Here is a 15,647-nt window from a genome sequence, read left to right as displayed (position 1 = left end):
CTGGGTATAATCATTTTCCAAATTTATAACCCTCAATCCTCTTTGTTTGATCCACCCATCTCACGGATGTATCGCTGGCTGACTAAAACCTGGGCTAACAACTTCAAGGTCTACTGGATGTTTGGATCTCCCTGCCTACCAATCACAGTAGATACGGCTCTTGACGAGCCTCTAACGAAGGCTTACTCGACCGGTTCCGATACCGGTGCAGTTCCTGCCCTACCTGGGAATCTTATCCCCTTACGTTGAGATAACTGTCTAATTTCCCTACGGACACCACCACCATTAGGGCCCAACTCGAAAAGAAAACAAGGATGCACAAAGTGCAAAGTCTACAGGAAGTACAACCTATGCTCTGATACCAAATTGACAGGACCCAATCCCAATTTCGCTTTGGAATTCGAACCAAGTCCTGTGCGTGTCCGACACTTGGCAACTGTCGAGCACAAATGACCATTTAACCCTTCCTGCTACAGTTACTATTAAAACTTTCTTTGGACTCCTGCCGAAAATTTGGCAGTCTCCCCTGTATTTTGACTAAACCTCCAATCTTTCACCTGTTAAATAAGCAAATAAATTCTCCCAACAGCCAGAAATGCATCCAAACAATCATTCACCAGTTCAAGCTTTCCACTAAAACTAGATATCAGAGCCTTTTCTATTAATTTACAAGATTTCAAGAACTTTTTCAATCAAATCCTACGTTTCTTGGCGATGCGGAAGCTAAGAGTGGCCCGGTGGTGGATCCTGCGCACTTCTACAGCATGGGGGCGAAAAACAAGTTGAAAAATGTGAGTGGACAAAAATAATGTTCGTGAAAACAATTTAGAACATAATAACCCCCGCTTAAAATAATTCGGGACGTAAATCTATGGTTCGACTATATGCCAAATACGAGGTATTCAAATAAACATGGATAAATATAGTTATAAATACACTCGAATAACTGAACAACCATGTAAAGATATAAAACATGCACAGATATCGAGAAATCTGATATAAAATAACTGAAAGCAATAGTTGCATAAAAATGCTCAAAATCCTTTTAAAACTACCACCTAAATGTACCCAGAAATATCCGTCAATTCCCCTGGCAGGTCTCGGGCGTCACGCAGTCTACCCGAGCCGCAAACTGGCGAAATCAGGGGACTATGGTCAGCCTGATTCGCCGGCAGGTCCCGATGACACCAAGTCAACTCGAGCAGCTCTGGCAAGATACAGGGGACCGCAGTCAGCCTGATTCGCAATCCTGGCAGGTCTCGGGGACACAGAGTCAGCCGAGCCGCAAATCCTGGCAGGTCTCGGGACACCAAGTCTGCCAAGCCGCAAATCCTGGCACTCACGGTCCGAGTGTCCCTGAAACTCGTGAGGCAATGTCAAGTGCACTGACAGAACTGTAAAACAGACTGGATGTCCGTAGACATCGGTCCGTCTGAGGGTAATCACCAAATAAAAATGGGTACGTGGTGGTTTTGAAATAAATTCCTTTAGAAAAATATCTGATTAATAACTGTAAATCTCAAATTGTGCTACTGTCTCATCTGATTCCAACCTCAAACTCTGTTTCTATAACTTGTAAATAAGCAGCACAGACTTATAGAACTATTACTGTACTAATCATGTTCGGAACCATAATAAAACTTACTCAAGATCAAATAAAGAAATTTATTCAAATAAACTCATTTATAAAAACTTATTTATATAAAATCAATATAAGATCATTTATGTAATTCATCCGTATAAATCATCTATATATCTTACTTATATAAAATCAGATATGAAAGAAAGTCCACTCACTGGCGGTCCGAGCTAGCTGGACCTCTTGAAGGTCCCTTCTGGACTCAGTCTGGCCTCTGCTGCCTTACTCGAACGATTTGGTTAAGAAACGAAGGAGATCGAATGAGATGAAGTTTGGGTGAAAACCGGTCGAAAAACTTGATTTTTCGACCAGTTCCAGGCGGCCCCGAGGCGGCGACAGGTCGGGGGAGAACGGCGGCGACGAGACGAGTCCAACCATGCCCACGCCGGAGATCAAGCCGGCCCGTGGTGGCGGCTGTGGCGTCGTGAAGGAGAGAAGCCGCGCGGCTGGTCGCGCGGGAGAGAGAGAGAGAGAGAGAGAGAGAGATGGGAGAGAGAAAGCTGGGGGGAGGAGAGAGAGAAAGGGATAAAAAAATCTGACTTTTTTCCAAATTACCGTTTTGCCCTTCGCGGTATTTTGACCGTATTTTCTTCGTTACACTACTCCGTGTCTATGGACTCGTTTCGCCGTGCTCTACGCAACGGCGTAAGCGGAACTACCAAATTCTTTCCCGATCAAAAAGTCACATTTTTCTCTATTAAATAATGCGAGGGCAAAATTGTCTTTTTGCTAGAAGATATTAATCCTACTTTTAGATATTTTGTTATTTTTTTTTGGATATTTTGTTTTTGGTTATTACAATATGAGTGATTATATGTTCAGTATGCATTTTTTTCACAGTATATGTTAACTTGGAGAGGGATTCCACAAACATATAATATAAAGAAAGAAAGAAATAGTAGGAGATGAACCAGTACAAAAAACAATATATAAATGGTACATAATAATTTCATAACCTTGTCACAAACGCACTCACAAATGCTTTTCCATAAACCTTGTCCTAACATATAATAAATAAAGGCAACATTGCATATGATGCAACCATGTCCAAATCTGATACGTGATAAAAAAAAAAATGGACATGGCAGCAACATATGACTGAAGTAGATGGGCTCTTTGCATCTTGTGTTATCGTAATTAAAGACATCAAAATATTAAGGTTGAAATCTTCCATAGTAGTAAGCATCAAAATAGGTTTGAAGCAGAGTTTAACGAAAATTCCAATTCCACTGATTTGCCTCTGCTCAAACACGAGAACCAAAATGGTTACTTCCCTTGCTGAGTATATTTGTTAACGTCGGAAACGGTAATAGATGACCAATCAAACCCGGGTACGACGAGTTTTGCATAGGATCGAAAGTAGTCGAATCCAGCTTGCATCACACGCTTCTTTGACTCCACTGCATTAGATGAGTTCTTGTATTTTTGAACAGCTACACTCCGAAGTCATTTGTGTCTACGCTTCATGCGCTGGAACTTCACCCTATCCAGATTGGCCTGCCTTTTGTCATCTTCAATTTGGCCTTCAACAAATTCCAAACGTGCCCTTGCCCTTTGGATTTCATCACCAAGTTGAAGATGCCTCTCCTTCCAAAAAGCAAGAACTCTTTCAGACTCAAAACTTCCAACAAAATGGTCATTCTGTCTAGGAATGTGACATTGCTTGTCTGGTGACTCACTTGCGTTTTGAAGGCGGTCTTTGTTTGGAGGGGTGTTTATTATGCTCACATCAAACTTGGTTAGTAAATCCATTCTATGGGGGGAATGAGTTTGTATGGAGGAGAGAGTTTCAGTAGATGGAGACAGATTCGGTGGAGGAGTGAGTTTTGTGTGGAAGGAGAATTTATATGAAAGGGGTGATAGTAATACCAATAAAAGGGTTCCCGCCAAAAAATATTTGGTTGACAATGTATAAATTAATTTTTGGTCTGATACAATCTAAGTTTAATCCTAACTAGTTTGGTTGAGTTCACTAACTAGATGTCACTTCCATTGAGTTTCTTTCAACCACTATCAATGGTGTAAGGAGAGTGTGAGGTTGACATGCTTGAAAAGCAAAACCTGACACCTCTTTTTTTAAAAATTGAAAAAAAGTACATATGTTGACTACACACAAGCTTTGGTATGTTGGTCTATAAACCTATGTTCCCTTTCTCAAACGAAATTGCATATGCAATCCTCATCCTCCCAAAACAAAAAGGATTATTCAAGCATGTCAACCTCTTCAGGCGCCAACAACACAATCGAAGATGACAAATTGGAGTCGCAGGTTCTATTTCCACATTGTACTCGCCGACCCCTTCCTTTTTCAACATCATTTGGGAGTGAGGGGGACTCCGATGATCCATTAGAGGCAATACATGCAGTCAGTGCCAAGCTGGATTATAATTCCAGACTGATCAATTCATGGCACGAGAAATGTGTTGAAGACGAGGCAATTTTGGCTGATCTTAACATTAGAGTGAACAAAGCGTTCTCCCAAAAGAACAAGTACTTGAAGCTGAGTCATAAAAGGAAGCTGAAAGCTGAGGAGTTGGATACAGTAATGAATGATGAAATTAAAGGTTGTTTGATGAACCATATGCGATGCGAAGAGCACCATAGTGAACTGGAGTTGGCATTCAACGAAGGATTCGAAAAATTCCGAGCATTTGCGGCAACTACTCATACAAGTTATAATTGGGACTATGTGTCCCCTGATGCTGTGAGAGAGATACTAGACGATGGTGGTGACATGAATGAGCATAAGCACGTCAAAGCTGCTCGGAAGAAGCCGACCGATACGACTAAGTGATTGCGGCTACCGCTGTTCAGTTGGTTGAGGGTGATCGTGGTATTGCACAAATTAGAAGTATATTCCCTTAATGTCATTATCTAATTTAAAATAACACAAATATCAGTTTCATTTGCTTCATATATAATTATTGGGACTATGTATTGCAAGTCATCATGTGTTCCTTCTGTCTAACATTATATTTTGCAAATATCGAAATATTATTCAATAAGCAGTCAATATCACAGCAAGTTGGGAATCAGTAAAGCCTCATTATCATGTCCATTCACATTAAAGAGCTGGCGTACTTTTTCTCAAAAAAATGACACGTGAGTCATAAGTAACATAACATGTGCTATACATTGTTTAGTGAATGGTTTATGGTTTATTTATATATAATAAAATTCCAAATATTGCTGAATATTTATTTCGTCTATATCACTAGGGACATGAGTGACCATAAGCATGTGAGACCTGCTAAGAAGAAGCTGACCAATACGACCGAGTGATTGTGGCTACCGTTGTTCAGTTGGTTGGGGAGATCGTGGTATTGCTAAGAGGGAGCACATAATATGTTTTGCAATCAAATTTTCTTTTGTGTGTGGAATTATGAGTAGTTCAAAAGTTAGTGTACCCTTTAATATTCTCCAACCGTTCGAAATGTGATTAGCTGCAATGTACTTTTTTACACGCTGCTTTCTAATCGCTCTGTTCCAACAAAGTGCTTCAAGTATCCTTCAGTTACAAATGTTTACAAAATCGTGCCCCTAATAACCAGTCGAGCTCAGATCTTAATAACCAGTAAAACACTAGAACATAACATTCGAAAAAAGTGGGTACTGCTGGAAATCATTACTGGTAATGGAAACAACAGCTGGCTGCTGGAAATGCTGCATTAGCCTGTGATATAATCAATGAATCTCTGTTAAAACATAATTCACCATAAACTACCCATTTTACATGGTAAAAGTCATTGCTTCTTCACATAACTCAAAATTTGATACTTTATCAAATGTCTATGAAAATTTCTAAATAGGGAGAAGACGTAAAATTAACATGTGTCCAAATTTCATGCAAGAATGAAACCAAGCAAATTTTCATTTCAATTACCAGTGGACATAGTAAGAGCTCATCGGTGGACATGAACAAAAAAATAATAATAATAAAAACTGAATCTAGAAAACTTCACCTGATCATTAATCTTCATAACAACCAGATTTCGTCTAATAGAAACATAAATCATTCAGTTGGTCCGTGCATCCTGTCAAATTCGTCGAATAATGGGTCACTACGATCTATTGGAGTTGATTCGTCATTGTTCGACGGTGATGTCCTGCATAAACATCAAACACAAGCACATAAAAAATTTACCTATTCAAATTTTAGGTGTTATTATAAATAGTGTTAGCATCTTACGGTGTGTTCAAATTTCTTGGGCATTGTCTTCTATCATGACCAATGTGTCCACACTCCCGACAGTGTCTAATCCCTCGCTTCATTGCCTTTTCCTTTGCTCCCGTTACTCGTTTCGACCTTCCTTTGCACCTCACTCTCTTAGGGTCTTTCATATATTGTGTTTGAGAGCTGGACCCTCCAACTTCGTTATTACTTGGTCCATCCTTCAACAACTTCAACTTCACCTGCAAACTTTTTAGAGTCTCTGACAGTAGCTCACATCCTTCTTCACTCATTAATGCATCCTCAACCACATCTGAAGCAAGTCGAGACATTGTACTCCGCTTTATTAAAAGACCAGGATCTGCAGAGTCTTTAATTTCGTTGCCATTTGCATCTGACACCAATCCAGATTTCGCAGTTTTCTTCCACCTCTTCAAAATATATTTATCGGGCATATATTCAATCTGGTCCCTTCTGAACAATGCTAGGATGTGCTTGCAAATAATTCCAACAAATTCAAATCTTTTGCAGCTACACGATGCGTGGTCAGAATCTTTGACATATACGACTTCTGCCACTCTTGTTTCCCAATTTTTCCTTTCGCTCACGTTAAAGACAACTTTAGAAGCATCCTCTGTTTTGAGCTCTAGGAAACATGCTGTACTTTGTATTAGTTCTTGCTCAAACTTTTGAAACATTGTCCTTGTGTACAAGGTAGCCATTTGTTTGTTCATTGGCATCGGTAGAATACATTGAGCCACTTCAAATGCATCTACGTGATCAGCAACTAACTCTTTTTCACGTTGATGAGAAAGTGCCCTCTCAAATCGTATTATGAAATCCATCAACGAATTTCTCCTTGATATGTATTGCTTGAAAAAACCATGAGAACCTTCCGCTCTTTGGCTGCTTGACATTCCAGCGGCAAAAAATTGTCGTGCGTAGGCTGGAACCCAAGATTCCCTTAAATCAAACATTGAACTTAGCCATGGATGGTCAGTCAAACCAGCCTTTGTAACCACAATATTCCATTTTGCATCAAACTCATCCTTATTGTCAGTATCCCATATGGCTTTCTGAAATTCACGCCAATACTCCTTATAAGCAGAATGTGGTAACTTAACAGAGAACTTTGATGTGATGTGCCATATGCAAAGTCGATGAAATGTAGTCGGGAAGGCTATTGAAATCGCTATGGCCATTGCCGCATCTTGATCTGTAATGATCGTTTTAGGTTCCCCACCTGGCATGGCTTTCTTAAACTCCTCAAACATCCAAACAAACGACTCAGTCGTTTCCTTGCTCAAAAATGCGCATGCTAAGACAATTGTCTGACCATGGTTATTAACTCCCAACATTGGTGCAAATGTCAAGTCGTATCGATTCGTGTTGAATGTGGTATCGAATACAACAACATCTCCATAAAACCCATACGCCCGTCTAGAAGTTGCATCTGCCCAAAAACATCGACTAAACCTGTCATGGCCATCTCCCTCAATCTTGAAATAAAAAGCCTCATTTTTTTTCTGTTCAGCCATAAAATACTCGGTCACTAGTTCAACATCGTGGTTCCTCAGCTTCCCATTCACACTACATTCAAGATTGTAGATATCTTTTTTGATAAAACCGATTTTATCCATTCCTCCGGATTGCACCTCAAAAATACTTACCTTCTGATGAATGGGAATATTAACTGAACCCAACTGTTTTGTGAGTACTTTTGTAGAATCTGAAATATGACGGTGTGATCTCAATAAATGCATTCTTTCTGAGGGTGTCATCTTATGATTGTGTCCCTCTGCAAAAAGAGATATGGTATACTTCTTGCTCCCATTTGTCTTCACAACCACAATCTTAGCTTTGCAATTGCATCTACTTATTCCCCGTTGTCTTTTTCTCTCCCGAGTTTCATCTCTCCTGTATGCACCTTGTTTGCAACATACAAATTCTTTCCTCAAAATCTCTTTCTTATTTTTCCCCCAAAAGCTGGAATGAAGTCGAATACCAAAGCCAGCCAAGAATGCATATCTATTATAGAAATTGTAAACGAGGTCAAGCGAGTCAAACTTCATCCCAACTGCTGGTGTTTCCTCATTTCTTACTTCAGGAATATAAACCCTCCCATTAGCTGTTGCACATTCATCACTCTCTGAGCCCCCAGACATTTTATCTACGTATATTATTGATCCACTTCTATATTACTGCATAGCAAATATTAATTCATTAATCAGTCATTACTGCATCACAACATATCAATGCATTCCACTTACACAAAACATTGCCCAAATTGACACAAAATACGCATAGCCTAACTTGTTGGATTCCGATTACACAAAACGCAAGCAAAATTTAATAATAGTTACGTCATCTCTTGTGAAATAATCTGGAAAAAATAACATTAGAACCAACATGTTCAACTAAGAACACAAATGTAATTCAAACCACCAATTACAGAACTTCACCCAATATCCTCTCCAAATGCTTACTCCTAATGTCATTAAGCCTAAGTTTAGGATCTTTTACCTACATTTCATAATTTTCCACCCCCACCAAAAACAATCAACTAAGTATATTGAATATTCATAAGGAAATGACACATTATTGATTCCAAAAATGACGCATTATTGATGACGCATTATTGATGCCACAAATGACGAATTTCCCACCCTCACAAAAAATAAACCAAACCCAATAAAATCAATCCAGCAAGTGAACTTACCTCTCAAAATCAATCGGGAGCTCCGAAGTCAGTCAGCTTGAGAGAATGTGGTGGACATTAGAGAAGACTCTTTGGTATTTGAGACTCCATCTCTACCAAAATCGAGGAACAACTGCTGCTGCGGCTCTAGCTACAAAAAGAGATATGCTACTTTGCTTTCATCTGGAATCTTGTCAGCTGAATGAAAAAGAGAAGGGGTTTTCACTTGAGCCATAGAATCAAAACAGGGCAACAGCTAGGTAAGAGCCATTAATCGTAATACCGAGGATACCATAGATCGCAGGCCTCCCAAGGAGAGGGGAAGAGACTTCAACTGAAGTTGGGTTTCAACTGAAGTTGGGTTTCTAACGGGTTAGATTTCAACCCGATTCTACATGCACCCTCTTTTAAAAACTCACCGTTGGATGAAATGGGGAAGGATTGGAGCAGAGTGAGAAAAGAGCTTTTAAATTGGAAATATTGAAGAGAGTGAGAGAGGCCTATGTTTCTGATGTAGCTACTGTTGTTGCAGAGGTGCTGTTGGGTTCTTCACCCAAAGAAGAAATTTGGGGGGAGCGCTGGGCGTTGGGTTCTGCCAGAGTTTGTCGATTGTGTCTGCTGGTGTGGTTTTTATTCAAGCCATAAGGAAATCCATCGAACTCGCGTGTTCAAAATAACACACTCAGCTATTTTGCAAACCCAATTTCAGACTCTCTATATTAAACACACGAGTCTGGGTTTTCTTTAACTGTTGAACTATAGAGTCTCATTTAAGTTAATCCCCTACCTTGCCAAACATGGGTTTCAAGCGTTATTTAACACAATCCAGTTCAATAAGGCACAGTGAAGCATACCAAACATGCCCTCGTAGACCATATATTATGAGTTGGTATCCAAAACCTCTTCTCTGATTCTCTACCCTTTTCCCACCTGCGATATTTTATAATATACAAACATAAATACTAAAAATCGTTATTACATATATTATGTCATATTACAATGGGTCTTCCCCCTGCTTGGCACCTAGGATCGAAACACCGGGGTTTATTTCCTCCCAATGTAACAAAAAAAAAATGTCATCTTAGATAACCATATTATATTATCACATAACAACTGCTCTACAAAATTCAATACCGGTCCCGTTCCAATGGAATTTGAGTAGGGGACTAGGCACCAACTACATTTGAGGTTGGCTCTCTAAAACTAACCAGTCTAAACCGCTGAAGGCTTTCCGCCCACAAGAGAGTCGTCCAAATGATTTATCGCATAAATACATTCTAAATGGCAGATCTATACAGAGATCCTCATAATTGCTGACTAGTTGATCGTTTCTGTTGCACCATCCCACTTGTGGCACTTCGCGTCCTTAGGATTGTCGAAGTATTAGAGGTTGGAAACCCAAACCCAAACCACCGAGAACTGGAAGCCGCTTTGTTTGTGCCCTCCAGAGCACGAAACCCATTAGAAACCTCACCGCGATTTGACGCCTCAGCTGCTTCCAAGATGCCTCTGTTCTCCTGAAACAACTGGAGATGAATAAGCCTATGGATGCAATGCAACCACTAAAAATAGCCCATAAGTATAGTAATGGCCCAAAAAACAGAAAGGGAATGGTGATATAATTATTCTTTAGATAAAACATATTTTGTTGATCTAGCTATTCTGCCTTTGGAATCCGGGCATCATGATGGTACATATCTAGAATTCTGTAACATATATGCACGATATCAAACTACTTCAAAGCAATAAGACCCACAGGTATTTGATTTAAACCCTGAACCAAATCAGTGTACTATCTTACTAAGATTGATCAACAGTACACTCTACTTCAAAGATAAAACTTACCCTTGAGGATGAAGATGGGGGTAGCTCGAGTGCTGGCCTCAAGGGCTGAAGTGGTGTCACCTACAAAAACCAGTGAATCAGATATTTGGCCGAACTGAGGCAATCTTTCCGGATTCGCTCATATTAAACCCTTACACTAGTTATTAAATAAAAAATAAAAATAAAAATTTTAATGGGAGACAATTGTTAGAACGAAGTGGACATAATTTTTTTTAATAATTAAAACTGACATGCATAATTTTTTTTATTGGAACTGTTAGCGTAAACTCTATTTACTGGAACTGATGATAATTTTTACCGAAGATGAGGGGGAGGTGGGTGGTAGTTCACGAACTGGCCCGGAAAAACTGGATGGTGATGCCTGAAGACCATGGAAATTAGAGTCAGTATGATACCAAAGGAATAATATCAATTGAAACTCATGGCTAATAACATAAAGGTACAAAACCAGAGATGTGAAAATTCAGACTGAGAAGTAACATTATAAATATAAAATTTAAGGCTAGGCATGGTCGAATTTGTTACAAAAAGCAGCACAACTGATCAATAGTCAAAAGAAAGTAACATAAGATGACTGTAGAATCAGACATGAAAAACCATCTGACATGTATGGAGGAAATAGTCTGTACATGCCTGAATACGTTCTGCAGTTCCACCCTTTTCAATGTTCAGGGCATAGTCACATAACTTCCATACTCCATTAGCAGTCACATCCTAAGAATATGTCAAAGGCCAGAGAATCAGATTAAAACAGTATTCTGCAGGAGAAAATAATTCCTCATAAATCACAAGTGTAAAAATTGCCACAAGTCTTATGACGTAATGCTATAATACCTGATTCCCATCTATTACATTAATTTTTGTTTCCTGAGACAAAAAAATTATCAGTATTTGATTTCCTGTCCATGCATACTTGTAGGAGAGAAATGAAAAAAAATGAATATATAAACAATGAGTTACCAGAGTCTGCACTGCGTGTTGAAATTCTCTAATATTCTCACAAACAGCATTCGCTCTTTCTCGTACTTCAATAGCCTATAAATGGCTCAAAATATTTTTCGTCAATGAACGTGAAACAGAAAAATACAAAAAACTAAAGTACTCTTTAATATCTAACATGGTGGCCCACCTCTTGTTGTGTCCTAGTATTAAATTCTATAGATTCCTCCAAAGAACGTTCCGCACCATCCATTTGTGAAGATAATGCCCGTTTAGTGGCCTGAAAATGAGACAAAATATCTACCAAGTAAGAAATCTTTTTATGTTATTATTTTTCATTTCTCAAAATAAAAAATCAATCCATTAGGAAGACAAGCACACCAGGTTCAGAAAATTTCCTTGAGAAAAGTGCAGAGATTTATTGATCAATCAGAAGCAACGACCAAAAGGTTTTGTAAATTTTATAAATATTTAGTAAAGGAGAAAAAAGGGGCAGTTTTTTCCCATTTTTCGTATTTTTCTGAATTTAAAAAATGCAGATAAAATACCAGCTAACCACAATTGCCCACGTGGGGACTCCCACCTAAAAATCCAAACATGTAGAGGGAGGTTGCAACCATCCAATAACTTGTTTTGATATGAAAGCCAGTGGTTTGAAAATTTATTACATCGAAAATAGATGACTTCAACTAAACCACAAATCCTTTCAACCACAGCCAATGCCTTTTGGGAATAAATCAAGTACCTCATAACAACAACATTTGAAAGAGATAGAAAAGGTAATACTTGACTCAGACCAGAGTATTCATGGCGCTGTCATACAGAGCCCATGTGAAACCCTAATTGAATGGCATCAAAGAGGAAAGGAAAAAGATAGAGCTCCCCTCACTCTCGAGAGAGAACTTAACGCATCACAAAACAACATAATGACCTACATAGTGCATAGTTTCCTATCTCTATTCCCCCATGGATTCAAGAGACAAGTTCTCACATGATAATAAAAACAGTAACAACTTAAAAAACAAGACACTGTCACATCTTCAACACAGAATACTAAAGAATGATATAAAACATGTCCTTCAGAAGGGTTGTTTATAAAGGCACTGATTTATCTAAAATTTAATGCAGAAGAACAATTCATCTCCTAGTTTGAAGTAAAATAGAAAAAGAAATAACACAGAGAGAGAGAGAGAGAGAGAGAGAGAGAGAGAGAGAGACTTGCCGCAACTGACGAATAAACACTTTCAAGCTGACTACCAACAGAACTGCAAGCATCGGATAAGCTACGTCTTGTTGCAAACATCATATCAGGAAGCTTCCACCCCTGAAACATACACAAGATGCACATATAGAATAACAACCTTGTCAAGAGAGAAGTATTTTAAGGCTATTTTATTATCTTGTATAAAATAAAACCTTCTACCTTCCACCAAACGTAGCCAGCTCCTACCACCACTACAACAATAATTATACCATATCTAGTACCTGCAGTAAACAAAGACAGGTCAGAGAATGCTCATGAAGAGACCTTATTGCAAATCATAACAAGAAATTATGAAAAATCGAACTAATTTAAAAACACCATATTCATCTCCATAAATCTGTGCCATAAGATGTTTTCACATTGGATGGAAATATAAGATACAAACACTGCATAGAATTAAGGTTTCGTTGGCTCCTGCGGTTACTAATAAATAATCAATACACATAAAAATATCTTTAAAGTGCAAGAAAAGGTAGGCGAAACCTGTTCGACTTGTAGTAACAATTGTAACGGGTCGACTTGATGCCATTATTTGCAGCTCCTGCCGTAGGTTGTTCATCTGTAAAATTTAATTACGCAATCACATTATCCATCCTCGGGAATATGAAGCTCCAATAAGAATCCACACAGATGCTGACTTAGAACAATTGAATCATGATGACTCGATGTGCTTCTCCAGGCACCCCTATTATAATACCCAACCACTTTAAATGCAATTATGAGAAATAAAACTCTATAAGATAATATGAAACCTGGGCCATCAAAGTGTCGTTATGTGGTTTCTTAACCGATGGAGTCTGATCATTTCGTATAATTTGCTTCCAGGCAATCTGTGGTAAAAGGCCAAAAATTAGCAAAATCTTATAGTCGTACTAATACGCATTAGAATTTATAGAATTTAAACAAAACCCTGAAGGACATTAACATGTTTAAAAACACAAACAAAACAATAGCAGTCACTGAAAATATATTTTCTAAAGAATACTTTAAAGCATACATCCAAGGCCAACTAAATATGCATATTGTACAAGATCGCAGAATGCCGTCTCGAAAGCCATCCAGGACATTGAACCTTTACCCTCATTTCCTAGTTAATATAAAATACCCATTCCTACGATACAACATCACCAACTGGCAGCAAGATCAGTATATAACTTTGGATGCCACACATACATACGTTAAAACAGCAAATTTGAAGTGTAATTTTACACATATAGAAGATAAAACAAATAACATGACGAACTACCTTGAATGCACCAGAGACAAGATCAGATACGCGTCCTTCTTTTGCAAGAACTGAACCAAGAATGCCTAAAAACGAATAGGATAAACGGATTGATTATAAAAACATGTTCTTTCATTAACACAATAGAAATTAATAATTTCATAGCCAACCCACAACTGCAATATGTAGGTGCACAGACCATGATAAACTAACAGATAGGCGACCAACCCAAATTGATAAGAACCCCTTATATGAGGTCAGAAGCTACTAAGCAGATGGGGCTGTACAGGTGACAAAGGGAGACATGAAAACTGAGAACAAAAGCAAGTGACTAACACAAGAGCAATCACTTTCCACCCAATTTTTAATGACCTTCGTTTCAAGTTGAGAGGCATACAATCAGATTCACTCACTTGAACCATATGATAAGAAACAGGCTTGGACAGTTGAAGCAGAACTTAAACTAGTTAAGAAACACCAAATAGTGCATATTTTTAATCAATGCAGAAACCAACAGAAGGTATTTTCTCCTGTCAATAATTTCGCATTCATTTAGTGTTTCCATATATTAGGATCTAGGGTTTGTCCGAAACCCTAACTTTTCTCCACCAGTACTATGCCCGAAATATGAATTAAAAATCAGACGCCAATTTGGGGACAAAATTGCGAGGGATTTGGAGAAGGTGCCATGATAGATTACTATAAGGTTTGAGTTTTATAGAAATTGAAGGAGCGAATAGATGTGGAGGGATTGTACGGACCTGCACCAACCAGAATGGTGAGCTTGCCCGCAGTGAGAGCCATCGACTCTGAAAATTTGTATCTATAGGTATCTGCTCGTGGAGACTAATCTGCGCAGCGACGAGGCATTGAAGCCCCTTTGGCGATCACAGAATTTGTAATGGCCTTTCTCTCTCTTCCCTGGGCGTTTTGTCTCTCTCTCTCTCTCTCTCTCTCTCTCTCTCTCTCGTTGCTACTGAGAAAACTGGGAATCGACTATTTCTGTAGCTACCGCGACAACCCTATTTCCGACTGTGCAAGCAAAATTACCTTGGGCTTGGGTGGTTTTAAGTTACGTAAATGCCCTTTTAAATACGTTCTATTGTTATTTATTTTTAGTTAAATTGCTGCCCAAACATTAGTCATTCAGGTCAATTAGGTTACAAAGTTCCAAAAATTCAAACTTTATTGGCTATCTTGGGAAAAAAAAACCAATCAAAATTTTCCATCCACATAATTTCTAATAAAGTGCAATAATTTTATATTATAATATTAAAACAAACACATCAAATACTTTAAACTTCTTAAAATTTTATGAAACCAAAACTGACAACGTAGCAATCTTAACAATTTCAAACGCATATAAAGATCAACATTACATACACAATTCTATTTTAAATGGCTAACTTCCTAAAAAGATATATCAAATATTTCATATTTCTTAGAGCACTTTCATCGCTGCAGTTTAGCTCGAGTAGGAGGGGGCCCAAGCCCCATGTCGTGCTTTCAGCGAGCTTCAGCAGCTTGGGTAAGAAGTGGATCCCAACAAACAGGGCAAGTCCAAAGGCAAAACGAGCCCGAGCTCGTGCTTGGGGGCCGTTGAAGTCAATGATGACATCATTAGCGAAATTTTTATTTTAAAAAAACCAAAAATTTCATAATTTTTTTAAAAATAAATACCTAGCCATATTATTCACTTCCCACACCAAAACTCTATACAAATTCCTCTCATCATATCTCATGTGAATAGTGATTACCCTTGGGTTGCCATGGTAATGGGTAGAAACACAAGAAGCCTTTTGTAAGGGCTGCCACTATTCACATGAATAGTAACAACCATTGCCTTGCCCTTGCCCTTTGCCATGG

The 15,647-nt window shown here is 38.5% G+C and overlaps 1 protein-coding gene across 2 annotated transcripts; it reads right to left on the bottom strand.

Annotated features, from left to right (window-relative positions):
• Window positions 1–9,466: 9,466 nt before the first annotated feature.
• LOC117615485 lies at window positions 9,467–14,826 on the bottom strand. Of its 2 annotated transcripts, none has more exons than XM_034344566.1 (13): window positions 14,543–14,826; window positions 13,803–13,867; window positions 13,309–13,386; window positions 13,040–13,115; window positions 12,716–12,777; window positions 12,515–12,616; window positions 11,483–11,572; window positions 11,314–11,388; window positions 11,188–11,220; window positions 10,987–11,067; window positions 10,652–10,714; window positions 10,354–10,413; window positions 9,467–10,034 (listed from the first exon to the last, which is right to left on the bottom strand). In XM_034344566.1, exons 1-13 carry the CDS (start codon window positions 14,583–14,585, stop codon window positions 9,813–9,815), a joined length of 1,050 nt encoding a protein of 349 aa, XP_034200457.1. In that variant the 5' UTR covers window positions 14,586–14,826; the 3' UTR covers window positions 9,467–9,812. The 2 variants fall into 2 exon arrangements, with proteins under 2 accessions (XP_034200457.1, XP_034200458.1); XM_034344567.1 differs by having other exon boundaries at window positions 9,467–10,025; window positions 14,543–14,823.
• Window positions 14,827–15,647: the final 821 nt, after the last annotated feature.

Source organism: Prunus dulcis, chromosome 1 (genome assembly GCF_902201215.1).
Source record: "Prunus dulcis chromosome 1, ALMONDv2, whole genome shotgun sequence".
NCBI classification, from domain to species: Eukaryota; Viridiplantae; Streptophyta; class Magnoliopsida; order Rosales; family Rosaceae; genus Prunus; species Prunus dulcis.
The sequence above is the reverse complement of the archived record's forward strand: the minus strand, read 5'-3'. Positions and strand labels throughout refer to the sequence as shown.